Source organism: Xenopus laevis, chromosome 8L, assembly GCF_017654675.1.
Source record: "Xenopus laevis strain J_2021 chromosome 8L, Xenopus_laevis_v10.1, whole genome shotgun sequence".
In the NCBI taxonomy this organism is placed as follows: domain Eukaryota; kingdom Metazoa; phylum Chordata; class Amphibia; order Anura; family Pipidae; genus Xenopus; species Xenopus laevis.
Genome location: NC_054385.1, coordinates 131,957,608 through 131,985,607, shown reverse-complemented (window position 1 = coordinate 131,985,607; position 28,000 = coordinate 131,957,608). Strand labels below are relative to the sequence as shown.

Below are 28,000 nucleotides of genomic sequence, written 5' to 3'. Positions count from 1 at the left end.
GGCTGTACTGAAGGCTGTGCCACGTGTCAGTTCCAGCTGAACTTCTGTTCAATTTGGATAATAAAATGGGGTCTATTTTTCATGAAGCTTTTTGGCGAGACTCTCCCAACACATTTACATCAATATCGCTGGAACGGCTGTAAAGGAACAGATTTATCTCAGTACAGAGCGTGTTGTACTCCCCCCCCCCCGAGGCACAGGGAAGGCTCTCGCCCCAATTAACTGTGTGTGTGACTGGGGCATTGGGGGCTTGTGTTCAGCACAGAGATAACACTATGGATCTGATTCTCCCCCCCCCCAATGTATAAATACATTCCTTCACCTGTACCTGACATATTGCCTTGCTGCACCTGAACCCCAAATTTAGTCCCCTCCGTACCACTGCAGCCCCTTTACCTTTTTTGTATGCACCCCTGTACTTTATTTACTGACTCACCCCGAGTATTGGCATCATCCCTCATGTACCCAGTATTTGGGCTGTTTCCCTCTGTACCCCGAGTATTGGCATCATCCCTCATGTACCCAGTATTTGGGCTGTTTCCCTCTGTACCCCGAGTATTGGCATCATCCCTCATGTACCCGGTATTTGGGCTGTTTCCCTCTGTACCCCGAGTATTGGCATCATCCCTCATGTACCCAGTATTTGGGCTGGTTCCCTCTGTACCCCGAGTATTGGCATCATCCCTCATGTACCCAGTATTTGGGCTGTTTCCCTCTGTACCCCGAGTTTTTCTCCAATATCTTGTGAATGGGCCAATGCACCCTCTTATCCCACATATTTGCCAGTACCCCAGGAGCTGATTGGACGGCTCAGACAGGGCGGGCCCATGACAGAAGAAATACAAACACGGGAGTCGTTCCATATAAATATATTTAAATAATCTTGTGCATGTTGCTTCTTTACAATACAAAAAATAATTATTAAAACAAAACTAGCATCAAAACCAACACAGGGATTTATTTGTGACCTCTGCATATTCTGGGGGTGTCTGTATCAAGGCTGGGGGCCTCTGGGGTGGCTACCAGGTCCTGCGCCCCACAAGGGCCGGTATTAGGGTAACATGGCCCCCAGCATTTACATTATAGTAAAAAAGGGCAACATCTGAAGGGCCTGGTTTTATGTCCAGCCCCTGCATTCTGTGCATTATTCATATGATACATCCCATAATGACATGATCTGGGGCACGATGCTACTGCACCACCTGTTCTCCATACCCAACGTCTTACCATGGGGTACAATCCCAGTACATAGTGTACCTTATAGAGTAGCATTGTAATTGGTGGAAGACAAGAGCCCTGCAAACCAATAGCTGCACCCCTAGTGGAGAGCAGGAGTAACAGCACCTCGTCTATTAGTTTGAATGATGCGCAATTATTTTTGTGACATCATTGCGCAAGAACCACGTTATGACATCATCCCACACCGAGCGGTTTTGCCGCCTTGAGACATGTCCAACCAATCTACGCATTCATAAATAGTTAATAAATAGGCAACCGCAAATAATAAAAGGAATGGGAGGTTGTACACAATGATAAGGGGGTCAACACTGTGGGTTATTTCGTGGGGTTGTGTCGTTGCCGTATTTGGAAACGGAGGTAAAGTAATAACGGGTGCCAGTGTTCTTGATTTGAAACAGATCAGTGAAAGCTGTTACTTTGTTGCAACTAACTTTGTGCCTGTTATGATATTTACCCCGTAGGCCGTATTGCAGCCAGTAGTGAGTCAGTGCCACCTCCAGGGCATTCCTGTAACAGGACTATCTGTGGTATCTCTTCAACGAGACCATGGCTTAGACCTCTAGGGATCGTCATGATAGCACCTTTGTTTCCTCATAACGAGGCGACGGCTCTAACGAGTCCCTATTATATCACAGCAGCAACTTGTTCTTGGGCAGAGCCCCAGGAACACACACAGCCAGTTCTGGTCTGGTTTAACATTGCTGTAGACCCTGTAATGGGGCCAGCAGATCCATTAATTCTAACCTCTGAAAGCCCAAATTAATTTCTGTTTTGCGTGGGAGATACTTATAATAACCAAGCTAACATTCCTCTTTGGCTAACACCATGTGCAGAAATATGAGGTGCCAAGGAGGACATCTGCCAGCCATTTCAGGCTGTTCCCCGTTGAGTTCATTGTTCTATGTCTTTGTACTGTATGTTTATATTAAATAAGGCGTATTAATAAGTTAGGGTTTCCAGACCCTACTTTCAGTCCAAGGAGATGTGTCCAACGTAGCTTGCTGCTGGGGGTGCAGCTTCTTGGAGTCGTAACTGAGAGACACTGACATAGTCCCATCTGGTAGAAGAAGCTCAGCATTCTATTGGAGAAGACCTTCTCCCCATCCCATAGTGGTAGAATAAAGTGGTGGTAGAATAAACTCAGCATCCTACTGGAGAAGACCTTCTCCCATCCCATAGTGGTAGAAAAAGCTCAGTGTCCTACTGAAGAAGACCTCCCCCCCATCCCATAGTGGTAGAAGAAGCTCTACATCCTACTGGACAAGACCTTCTAATATGCACCCCCCTATAGTGCTCTTGACATGAATTGCCCAGCAGAAGTAAAATGCTGAGGGAACAGAACAAGAGTTAATGTGGAAAGAAGTCTGGAGAGAAGCCACGAGCGGTGGACCTGCCAACATCTGCGGCTTTTTTTTTCTTCGACTCAGCAACGACAAATATGTCTAGTTCTCATCCATGGAACTTCTTCTAGGTTATGCCAAAGAATATCCCTGCTTATAGTTTATGTTCCACCAACCAAAGTGTCTTTCATTATCTTCTTTGTCTTTGGTTACAAAGGTTTGTCGTTTGTGCATGGTGGACCTGGAGTCAACTATCCCGTTGGTACCCAAAATAGTGGTGATCCTTTAAGAGAACGCAGTAACCTTGTTTTTTCTCACTTGCTAAAAATTCACCAACCCTTTCTTAAAACCATCTAATATATCTGCCAGCCTTGCTTTCCTTTAATCAGCTTAGCACAGTGCTGTCTGATAGGCCTGTTTGAAGGTCCATTGTCTCCCAAACATTTCTTTCCCTTCACTAAAATACTGAGAACTTGTGTGGCTTAGCCTTGGTGAATGAAGACAGTCTACTCATTGTTTTCATTATTTGTGGTTGTTCCTTGTCCTCCTAAGAATTTCCATGATCTCGGCTCTTCGTTTCAACGTTTCAAAGACTGTGGTCTTTTTTGGTGGGCTAGAACGAACCGTGGGCTTGGGAACAAAAAATGTGTATTTGAGGCGCGGCACTCGCTGGTCATTGACCACTAAAGCTTGAAGGGTCAACGGCTCTTTCAGAGGACCACGGGCAACAATGGTCTCCACTGCCTTTGTAGCTCCGCTGTACTTGACGGATGCACCTCCCCCGACACTGATGTCCAGTTCTGAGGGCACCAAGATGTAATTGCCGTTAAGGGCATAGGAGCCATCTTGCCTCTTCAGTGCCAGGTAGACTCCATCGGTGGTGGAAGATGAACCACTGTTTTGACGTATCAGAATATTGGTGGCACCAGCTGGAATTGTAACCACATTGTTGTAGCCGTATCTGTCAACAGGAAACAAAGAGATGTTTTATAATGTTCATCCTTAAAAAAAATTCTTATTTCCCTTCTTCCCCTCTATGTACCATGACCATAACCTCAACTGTGGTGGGGGGGGGTCACATTGAGCTGAAGAGAGTAGAGAATGGCAGGGGAAACTACCGGTGGTGGTGTGTGAATTGAGTGCGGGTGAGGGGAAAAGAGGCAGGGCACCAGGCCAAATAGTATATTGTTGGGCACCAGAACTACTAAGTAGTATATTTGTATTAAAAGTTTGTGCTGAATATGGGTAAGCTTCAGCAGGAAAAGGGACAATTCGTCTTGGGGTCAAGTAGGATCTGAACATCTATGTCACTACTGGAGCCATCAGGTTCCAAGGGGCTGGGGGGAAGATTCCATCGGAATTAGAGTTATCTTGGAGATGGTTACCTGGGCTTTGTGAAGGATCCGTAGGTCTTGGTACAGGTAGATCCGTTCCCTCCGCACACCATGCACTTGTCAAATTTCTTCTTGGACCCAATTATTCGGTCACACCCTGCATGGACACATCGCCCTTGAACACACACGGAGGTTGAGTCAGGGGAGCATGGTGTCCCGTCTGCCACCTGGATGAAGAGAAGATGGTCAGGAAGATGCTTAGACTTTAGTCAAAGAACACAATTAGGACTTACCCTAAGAAAGACTTGTAGACTGATATTACTATTGGATCTATTTTTTTTTTTCTTTACTTAGGGAATGTTGCTTGAAAAATCAAGTTGTGTCCTGTGTCACTTACCCTTGGCTCCAACATATAGTAGAATCCCAGAGGACGAGACTGGCAGAAAAGTTTACATCGGTCCTTCTCCACAATGCCGTTATATCTTGGCACCCAGTCTATAGGCGATGGGAAGGTCTTGAACATATCTGTCCTGTGGTTGAATGCAGCACACTGCTGTTCTCTGTAGGTCAGAGCTGCAATTGGACAATAAAATTTGGGGTGTTTTATTTCTTGGACAATTGACCGGCAATGGTAATACATAATGGAAGCTGCCATAATGCTAAGGTTATCTTTTACCTGCAGCACCATATGAGAGCCACTATCTTATCTATGCCAACCAGTAGGTGGAGCCCTTACTCTTCTTGTTCAGAGCAGCTGAACTTGGCTCATCCCAGAACCAGAAGAATCATTTACCCATTCCAACCAGAACTAGATTAACTTTCAACTCACCATTGCCCACAGCGCATATCTGGGTGTTACAGGAGCGATACTGGGTCCTTTTGCCCTCACAGTACTTTCCACCATTGCGTGGAACTGGTTTGTTGCATTCACGGTGGGAGAACTGCACACCACCTCCGCACGTCCTCGAACATTCTCCATATGATCCCCAGGGACCCCAACCACCATTAACCGGTGTCTGCAAAGAAATACGGGGAAGAATTACCTGACTGCCCCCTGACAAAAGCAGGAACACAACAGCTGAGGGGATATTCTGGCTCAAGCATCAACCACTTTCTCTGGAAAGAAATTCACAATGGAAATTTTCTTCCGACACATTCCTCTCTCTTGGAGGAATCTCATGTCTTGGCATCCGGCCACCAACGGAATATTTTATAAAAAAAACCTGCATATTTTGGCCAACGATGAATGGTTACTCGATTTTAGGCCTACCGGTCCCTTAAACAAAACGATGAAGGCAACACAATGTAGAAGACCCTTAAATGAAATTGTTTCCAGAGGGGAAAAGCCAAAATGTGCTTACGTTGAAGGCTTTCATCTCCACTTTGCTGATGCATCGGCCACTCATGCAGGTCTTGCCCACACCACAGCTGGTGCCATCAGCCCAGGGGAAGTGTTTGGTTTGGCACATGAAGTGCCCATCGATTTTGCCCGTGCACCAGAGAGAAGAGCAAGGTATGTGGAGGTTTGGGCAATGACGAGAGTCTGGGCCAAAAGTCAGTTGGCACTGGCGATCAGCGTCATAGTCGTTGCCCGGGAAAGGCACTGGTAATCGGAGAGGAGTACGAGGCTTATCCAAAAGGCAGTGACCTGGACAGAGAGAAATAGGGGTTAGGCTGCTTCTCCTTTGAAGCTACAGGACTTCAGCACTGTTACTCCACGACACTTACCATTTCCATTATCTAAGAAGTCTGTAATGAACTTGGCACTGCAGGGAGACCACAGTTCTTCTGGGTCAACAAAGGACATCACCGGAGCCATCATGTGCTTCATGTTGCTGGGGCGGTTCAGTTCCACACAGGGCTTGGAATTATCATGGAGCATGTTAAAGACGTGGCCTAAAAGGAGACCAAAAGTAGAACAATGGAATCATCCGTGGAGTCACGTGACAAAGTCTGAGCACTTTTAACCAGTTCCCTTTCTTTTCTGACCATTTATATTATCCTTACCGAGCTCGTGCGCAGCTGTAAAAGCCGACTGCAAACCATCGTCTTCAACTATGGAACAGCTTCGGGAAGGGTCGCACACAGTGCCAACATCAGCCATGCCCAGAGTGTCACACGTGGATACACCACAAAGGTTCTGTAGATAGAACAAGGTGTCAAGTTGTTAAAAGAAAGTAGACCGACCTTCACCACAGTGCCAGTTCCACCCATGGAAAGCACTTCACCTAAGGTTTTGTGATCCTCAGCTTAACTGGAGCTTCACTGACCAGGACTCAAGCTGAGCTACTAACCTGCCTGGTGAAGAGTATCGCCGTATCAAAATGCTCAGAATCAGAGTCATTTGGCTTGTTCAGTCCTTTCTGCCACTCGCAGAAGTTTCTCAGCATCTCAGCAGCATTGGTGGTCATCTTAAGGCCGCCATACTTCTGGGACTTGTCCGCCTTTCCAATCACAACAAGCCGAGTCACCACCACATTAACCGGATTCTTCAGGCTAGGGTGGCGGAAGAATTTGGCTGAGGCTGCCATGACGGTGAGCAGATATCGCTTGAGGTCGGCGCCGTGGAAGTCTGCCATGGTCTCATCTGCTACAACCAGCGTCTCCACATAGCGAGGGACAGATGCGAATCTCTGGTGGAGAAGAAAGGAAGAGGCTTAGGTAAAACATCAGGGAAAATCACTTTTTTCCTACAATCAATCATCGGCAGCACACATCCCTGAACATAAAAGCAATGCTCTTTGCCTCAATAAACATCTCTGTGCTGCCTCATCTCTCGCCAATGTGGGGATGTCATTGTTTAGACCTGGTTGAGGTAACTTCAAAACCACATGACAACCAGCTTGTCCTTAATTGTATTTCAAGATAAAGCCCTTGGTTTGTGCCTTCTCCTTGGGAAGAGGCCCCTCAAAGCCATATTACTGTCCTGATTATGCCCAGGGCTCCCTACGCTCCTGAATTAGGCTCCACCAGGCACCCACTAGTCAGTCCCAACCAGTCAATCCCCAGACCCAGTCAAAGCAACAAAATAACAGGGCCATCTTCTGGAGATGCCTAAGATTTAGTTCTTCAACAGTTGTTCCAACACCCCCCAATTGTCATTGCCTGTGTGTGAGTGTTGGGGGAACAACACATTGAGGTTTACAGTTCATCAACAGCTTTATAGAGATTTACAGTTGCCCCATTGCCCTAATTAACCTGCTTTCACCCAATCAGTGGGCTGGACTAGAACACTGATGGAAGCTAAAAGGGTGTAGGAATTGTACGGGCAGCTTACAAGAATGAGGGTCAGGGAGTCTGTAACCTGTGTTGGACTGAGCTATCAGAGTACCAGAACTTCTCCTGGTGGGCCCCTGCCAAGAACAATTCCCATCATGCTTTTTTCATTTGAACCATAGGTCTTTATTACACCTAGTGACTGTTCTAGAGTGGGCCCTTCATACCAGGTTCTCTGATGGACCTTAAGAGACTCAGTCTGACACTATTTAGGTGGGACTCAAACTCTTTAAGAAGGAGGAGCAGGGAGTTTATAAATCCAGCAGTGGGTGGAACTAGAACATCTGATGGAAACTTATGGGTCGGGGCAGCAAGTCTGACACAAGCAGTGGGCTGGACTAGAACATTGATGGCCGCTTACATGAAGGGAAGTCTTTAACCGTAAATAAATGAGATGTTGTAGCACTTTGGAAGAATGTAACAAAGTCATCTCATATAATAAAATAATATTCACAAGACATTTTTAGGGCTGACTTTTGTAATGGGGTCAGCGCAGGTGGCGTGTTGCATCAGAGACAGTCACCGGAAAGTTCTTGGAAGCGGAGCGAGTTTTTATGGAAAGACAGAGAGTAGAACAAAGTTTTGCAATTCTGTCCGGGTGATTTATGACCCTGACGAGGTTTCTTAATCCTAAGAATTAGGGGGTGGGGAGTGCAGTGATTTTTAACATCATCGACACGAGATGACGCGGCGCCTCGACGTTGGCGTTTATTAGTGTTACTCACTCCGGATACACGTGAACGTAAATAGCAGATCTGCCCCCCTCCCTTCCCAGACCCCTTGTATCAGTGAATCCCAGAGCTTTATGGTGACAGCTTTTTGGATGGAGTCTCATCTTCGTCTGTTTGTTGTTGACTCGAGGCCTTGCGCAAACGCTCCAATAATGGGACATCCAGACTTACTGCATAAACACGGCACCGTCAGCCAATAACATGTAGGTGGGACGGGGGACGGTCATTGGGACGGACCTCACATTAGAGTGTGAGTGTCGGGGTGAGCCGTACAAGGCGACTGTTTGAATAAAGCGCAAGGTTACCAGGTCTAAATGTCAAAACCAGCCAAAGTCGGCGACAAAACCAGCCCAAAACTGACCAAGAGGCACTTCAAAAGTAGCCCAAAAATAACACAAAATGTGCAGTGAAAAAGAAAGTCCAAAAAATAAATACATATATGTGAAATTACAGCCTTTTTTTAATTTTTGCAAATTTTTCCACGAAGCAAATTGATTTGCCCGTCACCAGGGGGCGTAACTACAGAAGGGGGCCCCACAAGTCCCTAATACAGATACAATTTCAATAGATATTGGTAAAACAGCTCAACCTCTAGACATTTTGGTGGCCAGTAGATTATTTGCCCCAAAATTGTCTGAAATTGAGGAAATTGAGCGTGACGGGAGACTGGGGTACAGAAGCCAAAATCTGGTAACTCCCGACTTCAACACTAGTCAGTCCCATTGCATGCTGGGTATTGTAGTCTTACATTCAACTTGGCAGTTGGCAAATTGTTATACAAAAACGACATTACCCAACATGCATTATGAGACGCAGGCTGGGCACATTAGGGCAAGAAAAACTTTGGCTGGTTTCCAAGGTATAAAACAGCCCCAAAAAGTAGCCCAAATCCAGTAGCCCAAATCTGTACCATGGCTAGTTTGTACTTTCAAATCCCGCCTGGGCTTTACATTAGTAGCCCAATTTGGCTGGTAACCCCCCAAACTGGCAACCCTGATAAAGAGGCGCGTCATTACTCAGCAAATATAGAGCGACGGGATGTTTAGAGAGGTTCTGACTCATGAAATGTTTGCATGGACGTCAGCAAAGCTGCAAATAACCAAGGGCATATTTTATTTATTGTCCTTGGAAAGTGGTTTTCAAACTAGGGGTCTTCCACTCTGACTGATGGCTCGGCTAGATTTATTTCAATGTATAAGTGTCACTTATCACCGACAAATGACAGCCAGAGCTGCTGCTGAACAACTTAGCAAACGGTGAATCGTACATTGAACTTGCCCTTTAAAGGGGTTGTATACCTTTAAATGAACTGTTAGTATGATGTAGAGAGGGATATTCTGAGACAATTGGTTTTCATTTTTTATCATCTCTGGTTTTTGCATTATTTAGCTTTTTATTCAGCCGCTCTCCAGTTTCAGCCATCTGGTTGCTAGGGTCCAAATTACCCTAGCGACCGTGCATTGATGTGATGCAATAACAATACATGTGTAGCCTTACAGAGCATTTGCTTTTAGATGGGGTCAGTGACCCCCATTATACAGCTGGAAAGAGTCAGAAGAAGAAGGCAGATACTTTTAAATCAACTATTACAAATAAATAATGAAGAGCAATTGAAAGGTTGCTTAGAATTAGCCATTCTATAAGATACTAGAAGTTAATGCTGAAACAGGGGAGGAGACTGTATCAGCTCTGATTTCCTCTTTCATTTCCTAAAGTATCCCTGTCCTGTCCATTGTCCGTCAGCACCAGGATTTTATGCTTGAGCGACCTGGAAAGCCTTCCCCTATTGATCATTGTGCTCCATCCCAAGTCAAGAGGGACACAAAGACCCACATTCATTCAGTTATCGTGTGGAAGGAGAGACAAAGCTGGAGCCTCACATTTGGACCTCCTGAGCGATCTTCTGGCCCACTTGCTTTACTGCTCCTCCTCTTCCTCCTGCCAAGTGATTCTGCCAACCCACACGCTGGCACCATGAGCCTGGCACAAGTCTTACGGATTCTTGTGTGAGTTCTACCTGCCAAGGCTACACACACCCCCTACGGAGCTTTCCCAAGTCCAGTGCGTGGGAACGACCCCACGTTATTTATAACGTGTGTGAAAACGGAGACGGAATCTCCTTGGCCTGGGCAGTTTGTGTGACAGCCATAAAGTGAGGATCTCGCTGGGGACATTAGGTTAGAGGGAGCAATGTGCAATCTACTCCCAGGATTAGAGATAGATGGATATGAATGTAAGAAGGTCTAGTAACCCATAGCAACCAATCCGCTGTGTGTTTCCAGTAAATGTTAAATTGTTTGCTGTGGGAAGCTGTCAGCTCTGAGGCCCACCATTTATAGTACGAATCCTGCACTTAAAGGGGAACTATCGCGAAAATGAAAATTTAATATCAGCTTCATCATACTGAAATAAGAAACTTTCTAAATACAATCAAAAATTCTGCATTGTTTCTGAAATAATCAAGTTTATGTTCACTATTCCTCTCTCAGCATCTGTTTCTCTTCATTCTCTCTTCATGCAGCAGTTGGGTGTCAGATATTCACTGACAGTTAGATCCAATATATCTTATAGGGGGGCTCCTTTCCTAGCAGATGAATTAGAGCTCACTCAAATAACTGATTCCAATACAAACAAAATCTAACAAAATCCTGCATGTAGAGAGACATGATGTCTGGTGAGTTTAATAGAGTGACCTCTAATACATCTTCTAGGCAAAAGGAGCCCCCCTATAAGATATATTGGATCTAACTGTCAGTGAATATCTGACACCCAACTGCTGCATGAAGAGAGAATGAAGAGAAACAGATGCTGAGAGAGGAATAGTGAACATAAACTGGATTATTTCAGAAACAATACAGAATATTTAATTGATTGTATTTAGAAAATTTCTTATTTCAATATGATGAAGCTTATATTAAATTTTCGTTTTCTCAATAGTTCCCCTTTAACAACTAACCCCCATTTAATGCGCAGATTTCTAAATAATTGGTCTCCTTTTTTTCGAACAAATTGATCCTTGTCACAAAATCGAAATCTTAGAGATATTACAAATAGCGATGGGCGAATCTGTCCCGTTTGGCCGAATAATTTGCAAAATGGCGAAAATTCGCGAAACGCATTGAGGTCAGTGGGTGTCTGAATAATTTTGACGTGTTACAATTTTTTTTTCCCGCAACAAATTTTTCGCCGGTGAATTTTTGACACAGTTTCGCTAAAACATTCGCCGGCGGCGAGGCACGAAAGCGAATCCATGCCTGGCGAATTTATTCGACCAACCGCTAATTACAAATCGTTGTTCCGTTAGTTGCTGTTAGTTAATAGTTCTCTTCACTTAAATCTGTAAATCCTCTAAGTGAGGTTTTGTTTGGATTTTGGTTTCTTATTGTTCCTTTTATTTTATTTGTTATGTTATCTATTTCTGTGAGTTGAATTGGTGTATGTATTTATTTATAAGGTCCTGCAGCAATGTATATTCTGTTCTATGTATATTGGGACATAATTACTATGTGACACATAATCCTGCACTGGTCTTGTTCATTACCCACAATGCCCCCGGCTAGTAGTGGTCCCGGGCTAAAGCCTCACAGAGAGGGACTTACTGGGAAAGAGCGGCTGAGATGAATGAATATTTTCCATATTTCCGTGTGTATCTGAGACGAGGTGGAAAAAGGAAGGAGTTTGATTAGGGAGCTGCTTGTGGTAAAGTCATTAGCCAAATTAACCCCCTGAACTCCGTGGCACTGGCCCAGGCAAGTCTCCGGGAGACCAGAAGGGATGTCAGTTTTCCATCCAGCGCCCACAGACCAGTCCAGACAAACAGACAAACAGACAAACAGACAGACAAACAGACAGACAGACAGACAGACAGACAGACAGTGGGAGGCAGAGGAACTGGGAGACATAAAGATTCCTTCCTGCCCTCGAGTGGGTCACCAGCAACTCTGTGCTCCAGCCCCCCGATACTGGCAAATCCATTAATTACTGTAACTCTACACTCTAGCCCCCCGATACTGGCAAACCCATTCATTACTGTAACTCTACACTCTAGCCCCCCGATATTGGCAAACCCATTCATTACTGTAACTCTACACTCTAGCCCCCCCGATATTGGCAAACCCATTCATTACTGTAACTCTACACTCTAGCCCCCCGATATTGGCAAACCCATTCCTTACTGTAACTACACTCTAGCCCCCCGATATTGGCAAACCCATTTATTACTGTAAGTCTACACTCTAGCCCCCCGATATTGGCAAACCCATTCCTTACTGTAACTACACTCTAGCCCCCCGATATTGGCAAATGCATTTATTACTGTAACTCTACACTCAACCCCCCAGATATTGGCAAATCCATTTATTACTGTAACTTTACACTCTAGCCCCCCAATATTTGCAAATCCCATTATTACTGTAACTCTACACTCAACCCGCCAGATATTGGCAAATCCATTGATTGTTACAACTCATGTACCAGCCCCCCAATATTGGCAAGCCCATTTATTACTGTAACTTTACACTCTAGCCCCCCGATATTGGCAAACCCATTCATTACTGTAACTCTACACTCTAGCCCCCCGATATTGGCAAACCCATTTATTACTGTAACTCTACACTCTAGCCCCCCGATATTGGCAAACCCATTCATTGCCACAACTCACGTACAAGCCCAGAGCATGTTCCTTGCAGCACAGACACATTATTATAAAGGGGAACTAAACCTGTACATTTGGGAAGTACCATGTTGCTTATAAAGATATCAGATAAACACTCTGATGTCTGATGGTACAAGGGCCAGTCAGCAGCCAAGGAGACCACTAAGAAGCCCCCAGAGATGGGTCCTGTCTCTTTGGTTCTGAGACTCGGGGGAATTGCCCATCAGTCCCACCCCAGTCTTTATTCCTACACTTCACTTTATGGCTGTGGATCTGTGAGACATCTCCTGTGTGGAATGCAGGGAACGTGTTCAGACAAGGTGGTGCCCATTACAGGATTATTTTGCTCCAATTTCCCTCTAATATCCACAACAGCCCCATCCCTACAGCTATGGGCCCCACATGTCTGCATCACATGACCTCTCCACCTGCTGCATTATGGGATCTGTAGTCTCCAAATCAACCCAACGGACTGATAACTGTCTCCACCACTTGCCCATCATTCCATTGTATTTGTTACATGGTACAACTGAACGAGTGAAGGCAAAACGAAACTATAGACAAAGCACTGGCTGAGCAGATAAATATGGCCGCCTTGTGTAGCCAATGAAAAGGAATGAGTTAAACTGCCAGGGCAGGTAAATGGATCCGACACTAAGAGGTTCTCTCAAGGGTGAAGCAACTTCAGATGTTTCCGGTGTGCCCAGCGCTACACAAGGGTCCCATTGATAGTCCAAAGCTCTCAGCTCCCCCCACCTTGTCTAATTATGAACGATAATTATCTATAAAAAGAATGTACATCCTGGCAGTGCCCTGTAATGGCATCTTGTGCCCCTGCTCGATCCCTGGCACTGACTCTCAATCCTTCTATGGACTCATTGTACAACTACAAGAAACAGAACGAGGACGTGACACTTGTACAGGAAGTCCTATAGTCGGGTTATGTCCTGTATATGGAAGTTCTTCTCCCTAACCCAGGTGCATTATGGGTATTCCCTAGTTCCTTCATCTATAAAGGGGGTGAAACCCATATTTCTTCCTCTTTGGAGTCTACCTGGGGCAACAGGGAGAGGGCCTGCAGTAAAGTGAGGCCTTAGTGTTGGAGAATTATGTTGTGCAGTGAGCCCATTAATAAGGATAGTGAGGAGTTATCACACTCTCTATCAGCGATAGTCACTAAGAGCAGTTCTGGGCTTCCCCAGGGAGAAGTGGTTTGGGGTCACCCACGAGGAAAGGGACCCACTTAATGTTCTCCATCTCTTGGGATGTTTTTACTGAGGGAAACACACACCCATAGTCCTACCTGGTGACTGGATCTAGTTATCTCTGTGTTTATACAAAGGAAGAACATGTGAGAGTTACAGTTCATTTATATATATATTACCCTTTCCTTCACTACATCAACAAAGGCCCATCTGAGAGCCTAAATATTTCCCCCCAGGCAATTAGAGAATCCTACTTACTGCATGACCTGTAATGTTCTCTCATTGACAACATGTTGTACTTATATGTATTATATACAAATATACAGAGAAGGAATGTTCTGGGCACACAATAAGCTATACCCTCATACTGTACTGTCTAAGGGAATCAATATGGCACCTCCTCCCATATGTATAAATACAAATATACAGAGAAGGAATGTTCTGGGCACACAATAAGCTATACCCTCATACTGTACTGTCTAAGGTAATCAATATGGCACCTCCTCCTCCCATATGTATAAATACAAATATACAGAGAAGGAATGTTCTGGGCACACATTAAGCTATACCTCATACTGTACTGTCTAAGGGAATCAATATGGCACCTCCTCCTCCCATATGTATAAATACAAATATACAGAGAAGGAGTGTTCTGGGCACACAATAAGCTATACCCTCATACTGTACTGTCTAAGGGAATCAATATGGCACCTCCCTCCTCCCATATGTATAAATACAAATATACAGAGAAGGAGTGTTCTGGGCACACAATAAGCTATACCCTCATACTGTACTGTCTAAGGGAATCAATATGGCTCCTCCCTCCTCCCATATGTATAAATACAAATATACAGAGAAGGAATGTTCTGGGCACACAATAAGCTATACCCTCATACTGTACTGTCTAAGGGAATCAATATGGCACCTCCTCCTCCCATATGTATAAATACAAATATACAGAGAAGGAATGTTCTGGGCACACAAGCTATACCCTCATACTGTACTGTCTAAGGGAATCAATATGGCACCTCCTCCTCCCATATGTATAAATACAAATATACAGAGAAGGAATGTTCTGGGCACACAATTAGCTATACCCTCATACTGTACTGTCTAAGGGAATCAATATGGCACCTCCTCCCATATGTATAAATACAAATATACAGAGAAGGAATGTTCTGGGCACACAATAAGCTATACCCTCATACTGTACTGTCTAAGGGAATCAATATGGCACCTCCTCCTCCCATATGTATAAATACAAATATACAGAGAAGGAATGTTCTGGGCACACAATAAGCTATACCCTCATACTGTACTGTCTAAGGGAATCAATATGGCACCTCCTCCTCCCATATGTATAAATACAAATATACAGAGAAGGAATGTTCTGGGCACACAATAAGCTATACCCTCATACTGTACTGTCTAAGGGAATCAATATGGCAGCTCTTCCTCCCATATGTATAAATACAAATATACAGAGAAGGAATGTTCTGGGCACACAATAAACTATACCCTCATACTGTACTGTCTAAGGGAATCAATATGGCACCTCCCTCCTTCATATGTACAATGCTCTGGGCACACGATACTCTTATCCTGTACTGGCTATGGGAAACATTATGGCAGCTCCTATAAATATATATATATATAAAATCACAGCTACTGCTAAGACACAGGGTAAAAATATAGGAGACCCCCAGGGGGTCTGGTGTAGATTAGACATATACACAGGCTGCTGTTGCCTTGTATCTGCTGGAGAGGTCAATGAGACACTTTGAAACTATAGGAGTAATGAGAGTCTTGTGTCTGGTGCAGGAAGGGAACCAGAGACGGCTAATTAAGAAACTTATCCAAACACAACAAGGGAACCATTACAGTTTTCTCAGAGGCTCTGGGGGGATGTTGCTTTTTGATCTTACCTGGGAAACCCCATCCCGGGATATTGTACAGACAGAATTTACCCAATTTCTGTCTATACAAGTAACCAGTAGCCCCTTGCTCTAACCCTTTCATGTTACACCACAGCCCCATGTTTGGTTGTTACAGGAGACTGGGGTGAATGAAGGACTTAAGTGTGGGCAAAACTGATTTACTGTCTCTATCTTGCCCTACTATCTCCATCTTGCCCTACTGTCTCCATCTTGCCCTACTGTCTCCATCTTGCCCTACTGTCTCCATCTTGCCCTACTGTCTCCATCTTGCCCTACTGTCTCCATCTTGTTCTACTGTCTCCATATTGTTCTACTGTCTCCATCTTGTCCTACTGTCTCCATCTTGACCTACTGTCTCCATCTTGCCCTACTGTCTCCATCTTGTTCTACTGTCTCCATATTGTTCTACTGTCTCCATCTTGCCTTACTGTCTCCATCTTGTTCTACTGTCTCCATCTTGCCCAACTGTCATTATCTTGCCATACTGTCACCATCTGGCCTTACTGTCTCCATATTGCCCCACTGTCACCATCTTGCCCTACGGTCTCCATATTGCCCCACTGTCACCATCTTGCCTTACTGTCTCCATATTGCCCCACTGTCACCATCTTGCCCTACTGTCTCCATATTGCCCCACTGTCACCATCTTGCCCTACTGTCTCCATATTGCCCCATTGTCACCATCTTGCCCTACTGTCTCCATATTGCCCCACTGTCACCATCTTGCCCTACTCTTCCCATCTTGTCCTACTGTCTCCATCTTGCCCTACTGTCAACATCTTGTCCTACTGTCTCCATCTTGTCCTACTGTCACAATCTTGTCCTACTGTCTCCATCTTGCCCCACTGTCACAATCTTGCCCTACTCTTCCCATCTTGCCCTACTGTCTGCATCTTGTCCTACTGTCTCCATCTTGTCCTACTGTCTCCATCTTGTCCTACTGTCTCCATCTTGCCCTACTGTCTACATCTTGTTCTACTGTCTCCATCTTGCCCTACTGTCTCCTCCTTGCCCCACTGTCACCCTCTTGCAATACTCTTCCCATCTTGCCCTTCTGTCTCCATCTTGTTCTACTGTCTCTATCTTGCCCTACTGTCATTATCTAGTCCTACTGTCTCCATCTCGTCCTACTGTCTCCATCTTGTATTACTGTCTCTTACTGTCTCCATTTTGTCCTACTATCTCCATCTTGTCCTACTGTCTCCATCTTGTCCTACTATCTCCATCTTGCCTTACTGTCTTCATCTTGCCCTACTGTCATTATCTTGTCCTACTGTCTCCATCTAGCCCAATTGTCTCCATATTGCCCCACTGTCACAATCTTGCCCAACTGTCTCCATCTTGCCCTACTTTCTCCATCTTTCCTTACTGTCACCATCTTGCCCAACTGTCATTATCTTTCCTACTGTCTCCATCTTGCCATATGGCATCTTCTTTCCCCAACTCTTTATGCCTACTGCTGCTTTGAGTGGCCCTAATTTATGCAAAGCTCTGGACAATCCATCCATATTAGCACCCCTAGAAACAGGTGTAGTCCTACCTTGGATCTAGTTGAGGCAGCTCTGGCCTTTACAGTGTTATCTTTGGGTTCAAGATTGGAAACTGTTGTCGCAGCTTGAGGTCCTACATTGCACATGGGCCCTTTGGACCTATTTGGAACTTTCTTGCGGATGACATGTGCCCCAATTCCTTCAACGCTGTTGAGTCCTCCACCTTCCAAGGGTTGGATGTGAAATTCAGCACCCCGATACTGTAGAACTCCCACTAGAGAGGCTTCATTGTAGTTGATAGCGGCGATAGATTCTGGGTCGGAATTGACAGATCCTGTGAAATAGCTGCCGTTTTCGGAAAGGCCATTGGCATCGGATTGTCTGTTTTTGCCCAAGTATTGCACTGTCAGGTCTTCGGAGAGAAAACTGGGGTCCCTCTCCATATTCAAAATCAATTCTTCTCCAAATGCCCGGAATTGGAAAACCAGGTGGTTCTCAGAGGGCACCTCATTCCCTGGCCAGAGTAGTTGCTCCTGACGGAAGCTCGAGTTGAGTCTTTCCGGAAACACAATTTCCTCCTTGTAGCCGGCTTGAGAACTGTCTCCGAGAGCAACTACCACGTGTACCGAGGCAACAGCAAAAACAAACATCCACGACACCTTCACAGGAGGCACCGGCTTCATGGAGAAAGTCATGGTTCCAAAAAAGTCCAATTCCCAAATTAAATTAAAAAAAACAAAACAGAAATGGGTCTTTTAAAGAATAAAAAAAAGGATCAGAGCTCAGGGGAGAACTTATGAAATAATAACAAAAAGTTAAAGTAGAAAAATCTCCACCTACTGAAATCCAAGAAACTGGAAGGTTTAAAGGCAAAACGTTTTTCTTTCTTTTCCCTGAGTTTTGGTCTCTGTGATTCCCGGGACTGAATAGTAACCAGAGCAAAGGAAAGATTCTCAGAATTGTCCAGACCTCGTCTAATTTTATGTTTCCAGTTTCTTGAAGTTTGAAAGATTCCTTGGAAAATAATTTGTCTTTCAGCTTCGTTCTGCTGTGCACTTCTCCCAGTGTCTCCCTTCTCCTCTTCTGCTCCAAACTGACTGATCCCTCAGCCCACTCTCCTATTTAACAGCTGCCCCAGCTCAGCTCCTATTGGCTGGAATCTCTCCTCATTTTTCCTGTAATCACTCAGCTCCTTCACATGAAACATCAGGGTTTTTTTTTGCTTTTCTTTCCTACATAAATTATGATAAACATCCTCTCCCACCCCTCCCTCTACAAAAAGTAAATAAATAAAATATTCCAGCCAGTAAGGGGGGAAATCAGTGAAACGGTCACCCACACATTATTTTCAGGTTAATTACCCATTTTCCAGCTATGTATTAAAAAAGTCACATTTAGCTGCACTCCCAGGGTTTCTGGGGTTAATTGGCATTTTTCCTGGGATATTAGAGCGGAGGCTCGGAGCCAAATCTGACACAGCGCTTTCAATGTCCGTGCATTGCTCCCTGGTTCATTTTCCCAGATTTCTTGAAGATTTATTCGACTGCCCCCCCCCCCCGTTCTTTTGTTTTATTAGGCATCTACTCTCAGCAGGCAAACGGAGGGTTTTTTTGGGGTGTATTCCTCTAAAGCCACGTTTGTACTGAGCAAAATGAACTAAACTCAAGATTCATCCACATTTTCTGTTTTCAGATACGTTTTATATTTTCTTTCCACCTCTAATCAGTATTTTATGATTAAATAGAGTCAGTCTTCATTAACTCTTTCACTGCCAGACTGCTGCTTACAATGGGGATCAGACAGGATCTGTGCAGCCACTGGGACACAATGTTCTGTTATACAGATAGCTAGAATCTCAGCTGCCATAAAGCAGGACAGGACTGCTGCTTACAATGGGGATCAGATAGGATCTGTGCAGCCACTGGGACAGAATGTTCTGTTATACAGATAGCTAGAATCTCAGCTGCCATAAAGCAGGACAGGACTGCTGCTTACAATGGGGATCAGATAGGATCTGTGCAGCCACTGGGACAGAATGTTCTGTTATACAGATAGCTAGAATCTCAGCTGCCATAAAGCAGGGCAGGAATGCTGCTTACAATGGGGATCAGATAGGATCTGTGCAGCCACTGGGACAGAATGTTCTGTTATACAGATAGCTAGAATCTCAGCTGCCATAAAGCAGGACAGGACTGCTGCTTACAATGGGGATCAGATAGGATCTGTGCAGCCACTGGGACAGAATGTTCTGTTATACAGATAGCTAGAATCTCAGCTGTCATAAAGCAGGACAGGACTGTTGCTTACAATGGGGATCAGATAGGATCTGTGCAGCCACTGGGACAGAATGTTCTGTTATACAGATAGCTAGAATCTCAGCTGCCATAAAGCAGGACAGGACTGCTGCTTACAATGGGGATCAGATAGGATCTGTGCAGCCACTGGGACAGAATGTTCTGTTATACAGATAGCTAGAATCTCAGCTGCCATAAAGCAGGACAGGACTGCTGCTTACAATGGGGATCAGATAGGATCTGTGCAGCCACTGGGACAGAATGTTCTGTTATACAGATAGCTAGAATCTCAGCTGCCATAAAGCAGGACAGGACTGCTGCTTACAATGGGGATCAGATAGGATCTGTGCAGCCACTGGGACAGAATGTTCTGTTATACAGATAGCTAGAATCTCAGCTGCCATAAAGCAGGACAGGACTGTTGCTTACAATGGGGATCAGATAGGATCTGTGCAGCCACTGGGACAGAATGTTCTGTTATACAGATAGCTAGAATCTCAGCTGCCATAAAGCAGGACAGGACTGCTGCTTACAATGGGGATCAGATAGGATCTGTGCAACCACTGGGACAGAATGTTCTGTTATACAGATAGCTAGAATCTCAGCTGCCATAAAGCAGGACAGGACTGCTGCTTACAATGGGGATCAGATAGGATCTGTGCAGCCACTGGGATAGAATGTTATACAGATAGCTAGAATCTCAGCTGCCATAAAGCAGGACAGGACTGCTGTTTACAATGGGGATCAGATAGGATCTGTGCAGCCACTGGGACAGAATGTTCTGTTATACAGATAGCTAGAATCTCAGCTGCCATAAAGCAGGGCATGATTACTGTAAAGTCATGTACATAATTGGACCAGAAATTGTGTCAGTAGATGTTAGTCCAGGGCAAGTAACTGGTCGTTAAGGCTAGTTTTGCCGTGTCTCCATTCTTGTACCGGCCGCCTTGTAAATCTAACAATAAAAGAAGAGGAATCAGCATCACATTTTGTAGGACAGGGTAGGTTTGGGTTCATGGTTCTCATACGGAAACAATTTCACTAGAATGGAGTCAGGTAGTAAAAAGAAATTGCAAATGAAATGGCTTTTTTATATTTGGGAAGATGGATGAGATAAGGACTGGATGTCAGAGGATCAGCTGTTCTGTATTATAATAACCAGCAGGGCTAGCAAAGGATGCTGGGACTTGAGGTCCCAAATGGACTGACACCAGTATGAACCCATCAGTGATTTAGGTAAAGGCTGGAGATCTGATCCTATATGTGGAGTTTGAATGTCTTGTCTCCCAGATACTTCAAGTCATTGCTGTTTCATTGTTAGTTTTTGCCTCGTTATCTTGTGATTTAAATCTAATTATATTATTCCCTTAATTGAAACCAGTGCAGGCTGCATACTCCCAGCAAGCCTGTGCCCCGTGCCCCTCGGGCTTCTTGGGATACAAACATCTGGCTGGGAATTCCTGTAGGAATGACAGAAAAACAGATGTTTGGACAAGGTGATGAAATGGTTCCATGAGACTGAGGAAGTGCTGCAGAGAGTCTATAGGCAGCCAGAATTGCTGTACTGTCTCTTTAATGCAGGAAACATACACTCCAGCTCCCGGCCGTGATGTGATGGGAGACCCTGTGCCCAGGAGCTTACAGTCTACTGGCATTATGGGAGATCCTGTCTCAAGAAGCTTACACTCTAGTGGTATATAGGAGTCTCTGCCCCAAGGAGGTTATACTTTACTGGTTTAATGGGAGAACCTATCCCAAGGATCTTACACTCTAGTGGTATAATAGGAGTCCCTGCATGAAGGAGCTTACACTCTAGTGGTATAATGGGAGATTCCCTGCCCACAGGAACTTACACTCTACTGGTATAATGGGATACCCTATCTCAAGGAGCTTACCTTCTACTGGCATAATGGCAGACCCTGTCCCAAGGAGCTTACACTCTACTGGTAAAATGGGATATCTTGTCTCAAGGAGCTTACCTTCTACTGGTATAATGGGAGACCCTGTCCCAAGGAACTTACACTCTAGTGGTATAATGGGAGACCCTGTCCCAAGGAGCTTACTCTCTAGTTCGTATAATGGGAGACCCTGTCATAAGGAACTTACATTCTACTGGTATAATGGGAGACCCTGTCCCAAGGAGCTTACTCTCTAGTGGTATAATGGGAGACCCTGTCATAAGGAACTTACATTCTACTGGTATAATGGGAGACCCTGTCCCAAGGAGCTTACAGTCTACCCGTATAATGGGATGTCTTGTCTCGAGGAGCTTACCTTCTACTGGTATAATGGGAGACCCTGTCCCAAGGAGCTTACACTCTAGTGGTATAATGGGAGACCCTGTCCCAAGGAGCTTACACTCTAGTGGTATAATGAGAGAACCTGTCATAAGGAGCTTAAACTCTACTGGTATAATGGAATACCCTGTCCCAATGAGCTTACAGTCTACTGCTATAATGGGAGACCCTGTCTCAAGGAGCTTACCTTCTACTGGTATAATGGGAGACCCTGTTCGAAGGAGCTTACACTCTACTGGTATAATGGGAGACCCTGCCCACAGGAACTTACACTCTACTGGTATAATGGGATACCCTATCTCAAGGAGCTTACCTTCTACTGGCATAATGGCAGACCCTGTCCCAAGGAGCTTACACTCTACTGGTAAAATGGGATATCTTGTCTCAAGGAGCTTACCTTCTACTGGTATAATGGGAGACCCTGTCCCAAGGAACTTACACTCTAGTGGTATAATGGGAGACCCTGTCCCAAGGAGCTTACTCTCTAGTTCGTATAATGGGAGACCCTGTCATAAGGAACTTACATTCTACTGGTATAATGGGAGACCCTGTCCCAAGGAGCTTACTCTCTAGTGGTATAATGGGAGACCCTGTCATAAGGAACTTACATTCTACTGGTATAATGGGAGACCCTGTCCCAAGGAGCTTACAGTCTACCCGTATAATGGGATGTCTTGTCTCGAGGAGCTTACCTTCTACTGGTATAATGGGAGACCCTGTCCCAAGGAGCTTACACTCTAGTGGTATAATGGGAGACCCTGTCCCAAGGAGCTTACACTCTAGTGGTATAATGGGAGACCCTGTCCCAAGGAGCTTACACTCTAGTGGTATAATGAGAGAACCTGTCATAAGGAGCTTAAACTCTACTGGTATAATGGAATACCCTGTCCCAATGAGCTTACAGTCTACTGCTATAATGGGAGACCCTGTCTCAAGGAGCTTACCTTCTACTGGTATAATGGGAGACCCTGTTCGAAGGAGCTTACACTCTACTGGTATAATGGGAGACCCTGCCCACAGGAACTTACACTCTACTGGTATAATGGGATACCCTATCTCAAGGAGCTTACCTTCTACTGGCATAATGGCAGACCCTGTCCCAAGGAGCTTACACTCTACTGGTAAAATGGGATATCTTGTCTCAAGGAGCTTACCTTCTACTGGTATAATGGGAGACCCTGTCCCAAGGAACTTACACTCTAGTGGTATAATGGGAGACCCTGTCCCAAGGAGCTTACTCTCTAGTTCGTATAATGGGAGACCCTGTCATAAGGAACTTACATTCTACTGGTATAATGGGAGACCCTGTCCCAAGGAGCTTACTCTCTAGTGGTATAATGGGAGACCCTGTCATAAGGAACTTACATTCTACTGGTATAATGGGAGACCCTGTCCCAAGGAGCTTACAGTCTACCCGTATAATGGGATGTCTTGTCTCGAGGAGCTTACCTTCTACTGGTATAATGGGAGACCCTGTCCCAAGGAGCTTACACTCTAGTGGTATAATGGGAGACCCTGTCCCAAGGAGCTTACACTCTAGTGGTATAATGGGAGACCCTGTCCCAAGGAGCTTACACTCTAGTGGTATAATGAGAGAACCTGTCATAAGGAGCTTAAACTCTACTGGTATAATGGAATACCCTGTCCCAATGAGCTTACAGTCTACTGCTATAATGGGAGACCCTGTCTCAAGGAGCTTACCTTCTACTGGTATAATGGGAGACCCTGTTCGAAGGAGCTTACACTCTACTGGTATAATGGGAGACCCTGCCCACAGGAACTTACACTCTACTGGTATAATGGGATACCCTATCTCAAGGAGCTTACCTTCTACTGGCATAATGGCAGACCCTGTCCCAAGGAGCTTACACTCTACTGGTAAAATGGGATATCTTGTCTCAAGGAGCTTACCTTCTACTGGTATAATGGGAGACCCTGTCCCAAGGAACTTACACTCTAGTGGTATAATGGGAGACCCTGTCCCAAGGAGCTTACTCTCTAGTTCGTATAATGGGAGACCCTGTCATAAGGAACTTACATTCTACTGGTATAATGGGAGACCCTGTCCCAAGGAGCTTACTCTCTAGTGGTATAATGGGAGACCCTGTCTCACGGAGCTTACACTCTAGTGGTATAATGGGAGACCCTGTCATAAGGAACTTACATTCTACTGGTATAATGGGAGACCCTGTCCCAAGGAGCTTACAGTCTACCCGTATAATGGGATGTCTTGTCTCGAGGAGCTTACCTTCTACTGGTATAATGGGAGACCCTGTCCCAAGGAGCTTACACTCTAGTGGTATAATGGGAGACCCTGTCCCAAGGAGCTTACACTCTAGTGGTATAATGAGAGAACCTGTCATAAGGAGCTTACACTCTACTGGTATAATGGAATACCCTGTCCCAATGAGCTTACAGTCTACTGCTATAATGGGAGACCCTGTCTCAAGGAGCTTACCTTCTACTGGTATAATGGGAGACCCTGTTCCAAGGAGCTTACACTCTACTGGTATAATGGGAGACCCTGCACCCAGGAGCTTACACTCTAGCACTAAAAGCTTACATTTGGGAGTAAAATGGTTTTCTCAAACTAGTAACATAATGTGAGAATCTGTCCCAAAGAGATGAAAGTCTAGTGTATAATGAGAGCGTTCTGTAAGGTGGGAGAAGCCAGATGATCCCACCCTGACAATAAGCACCAGTCTCCGGTTTCTTTTCAGGCAGATTACAGTTCTGGACAATCTTCCATCTACTGAGCTTTCCTGGATGTGTCCATGTGAGTGTGAGCTGGCTGGGAAATGTACCCCAGATATAACTGGGTGTGTCACAGCTGCCACGCTGCAATTTGGGATGAAACCGCATTCTGCTGGACACATAAATACGGCATAAAACTGCACTGGGCCCAGACAATAAACACACAGCAAGAACATTAAAGAGACATGGTGCTCTGCAGCTACACTGTTTGTACAGAGCTGTACTTGCTGAGCAGAACTAGTGTACCCCTTTGTACTCCCCCCATTTGTACCCCTAACTATAGCATATGACCCCTAAATGTTACTAGGAGGCTACAACTATTGAACCTGGCAACCAAAAAACAGACTGATAGTGACTCTAAATCTCCCCCTAACTGACCTTCAGACTGGGCCCCCTTAGCTCATAACAAGGTTACAGATATATAGAAACATTGGGGTGTCACCCTGCTATAGTTCCAGGGGTACCCAGGGTACAAATAAACACTCACCCCAAATCTCCTCCTAACTGACCTTCAGACTGGGCCCCCTTAGCTCATAACAAGGTTACAGATATATAGAAACATTGGGGTAACAGTCACCCTGCTATAGTTCCAGGGGTACCCAGGGCACAAATAAACACTCACCCCAAATCTCCACCTAACTGACCTTCAGACTGGGCCCCCTTAGCTCATAACAAGGTTACAGATATATAAAAACATTGGGGTAACAGTCACCCTGCTATAGTTCCAGGGGTACCCAGGGTACAAATAAACACTCACCCCAAATCTCCCCCTAACTGACCTTCAGACTGGGCCCCCTTAGCTCATAACAAGGTTACAGATATATAGAAACATTGGGGTGTCACCCTGCTATAGTTCCAGGGGTACCCAGGGCACAAATAAACACTCACCCCAAATCTCCCCCTAACTGACCTTCAGACTGGGCCCCCTTAGCTCATAACAAGGTTACAGATATATAGAAACATTGGGGTGTCCCCCTGCTATCAGTTACATATAAATATAAATATGAGGACCCTATGCTGCTGGTGAAATCTCCTTGCCCCCAGTCTCAGGGGATGATCTATTAGTTGCTATGGCTGATTAGGATGAGGGGTGAGTTGAATAGTCAGACTATGGTATTTGTGGCTGCATTTTATACAATTGTGTCTCTTGCCCTTGTTTTTGGGAATAAAGAGTTTAGTTGTTTGTCCCACTGGCACATACCATGGCTCATAACTGTCCATTCATTGTTCAGGGGCAGTTTAGCAATTCCCCCTGTCTAACTGCCAGTTTGCCAACTCAACGGAAGTTGCAATTTCCATATGACTGTACCACTTATGTCGCTTAATGGGGGGATCCTATTAATAGAGTTAGTGTCTGAAAAAAGAGGAAAATAGAATTTGGTGCTTTAAAATGTTCCTGTAGGTTAACCGGAATCCTTGGACCTTCCCAGCATCATCAGTACAAAGCTGTGTGTTGAGTAATTGCCAAGTTTTCCTGCTCAGCATCAAATGGTCTCATGGTCAGTCCTTGCTGCAGCATTTGTATGGATTTACTAAACTGTACCTTCATTACTGTCTAAGGGAATCAATATGGCACCTCCTCCTCCCATATGTATAAATACAAATATACAGAGAAGGAATGTTCTGGGCACACAATAAGCTATACCCTCATACTGTACTGTCTAAGGGAATCAATATGGCACCTCCCTCCTCCCATATGTATAAATACAAATATACAGAGAAGGAATGTTCTGGGCACACAATAAGCTATACCCTCATACTGTACTGTCTAAGGGAATCAATATGGCACCTCCTCCTCCCATATGTATAAATACAAATATACAGAGAAGGAATGTTCTGGGCACACAATAAGCTATACCCTCATACTGTACTGTCTAAGGGAATCAATATGGCACCTCCTCCTCCCATATGTATAAATACAAATATACAGAGAAGGAATGTTTTGGGCACACAATAAGCTATACCCTCATACTGTACTGTCTAAGGGAATCAATATGGCACCTCCTCCTCCCATATGTATAAATACAAATATACAGAGAAGGAATGTTCTGGGCACACAATAAGCTATACCCTCATACTGTACTGTCTAAGAGAATCAATATGGCACCTCCCTCCTCCCATATGTATAAATACAAATATACAGAGAAGGAATGTTCTGGGCACACAATAAGCTATACCCTCATACTGTACTGTCTAAGGGAATCAATATGGCACCTCCTCCTCCCATATGTATAAATACAAATATACAGAGAAGGAATGTTCTGGGCACACAATAAGCTATACCCTCATACTGTACTGTCTAAGTGAATCAATATGGCACCTCCTCCTCCCATATATATAAATACAAATATACAGAGAAGGAATGTTCTGGGCACACAATAAGCTATACCCTCATACTGTACTGTCTAAGGAATCATGCTGATTATTGACATAGAAGATGGTACTGTTTGTTAAAGAAGTGTAAGGGTTAATATTTCTGGCAATGATTAGGGCTGTCAGTTAGTGTATAAGTGCAGTAGTAGTGTATATACAGAGTGTGTGTAAGTGTACGGGTGCAGTAAGTGCGTATGTCCCAGTACATCTCACTGCTCTCAGCTCCCTGTGACTCTGGGATTACTCAGTCCATATGGCTGGGAAGTGCTTTCTACTGGGAAGTTCCGTCCTTTGTACGTCAGTTATGTTCCCAGCCTAAAATAATGGGAAACACAAACTATTCTTGGGATCCCTGAATCTAAATGACTATTTGTTTTTGTGTTTCTTTGAATTATGTATATTATCTATCTACAGTATCTATCTATTTATCTATCTATCTATCTATCTATCTATCTATCTATCTATCTATCTATCTATCTATCTATCTATGTATCTTTATATATCTATTATCTATCTATTATCTATCTATTTATCTTTATCTATCTATTATCTATCTATCTATCTATCTATCTATTATCTATCTATTTCTGTCTCTCTCTCTCTCTCTCTCTCTCTCTCTCTCTCTATCTATCTATCATCTATCTATCTATCTATCTATCTATCTATCTATCTATCTATCTATTATCTATCTATCTATCTATCTATCTATCTATCATCTATCTATCTATCTATCTATCTATCTATCTATCTATCTATCTATCTATCTTTAGCTATCTATTATCTATCTCTCTATCTATTATCTATCTATCTATCTATCTATCTATCTATTATCTCTCTATCTATCTATCTATCTATCTATCTATCTATCCATCTATCTATCTGCTCTGTATTGTGTTCCTTTTGACTACTTTCCTTGCTGTCTCTCCCTTCCTCTATTCTATATCACTTTCTACTCACTTCCTTTATTCATTATTACGTCCCCACTTAAATCCTTCCTCTATTCTATATCACTTTCAGCTCACTTCCTTCCTCTAGTCATCATCACTTCCCTGCTTACTTCCTTCTATTCTATATCA

The 28,000-nt window shown here is 44.4% G+C and overlaps 1 protein-coding gene across 1 annotated transcript; it reads right to left on the bottom strand.

Annotated features, from left to right (window-relative positions):
• Nucleotides 1-42: 42 nt before the first annotated feature.
• On the bottom strand, nucleotides 43-18,317 carry adamts4.L (ADAM metallopeptidase with thrombospondin type 1 motif 4 L homeolog). Its single transcript, XM_018231697.2, has 9 exons — nucleotides 17,257-18,317; nucleotides 6,208-6,546; nucleotides 5,921-6,053; nucleotides 5,642-5,809; nucleotides 5,275-5,561; nucleotides 4,743-4,929; nucleotides 4,311-4,486; nucleotides 3,965-4,140; nucleotides 43-3,540 (listed from the first exon to the last, which is right to left on the bottom strand). The coding sequence occupies exons 1-9, from the start codon at nucleotides 17,899-17,901 to the stop codon at nucleotides 3,102-3,104; spliced, it is 2,550 nt and encodes an 849-aa protein (XP_018087186.1). The 5' UTR covers nucleotides 17,902-18,317; the 3' UTR covers nucleotides 43-3,101.
• Between the last annotated feature and the right edge of the window lie 9,683 nt (nucleotides 18,318-28,000).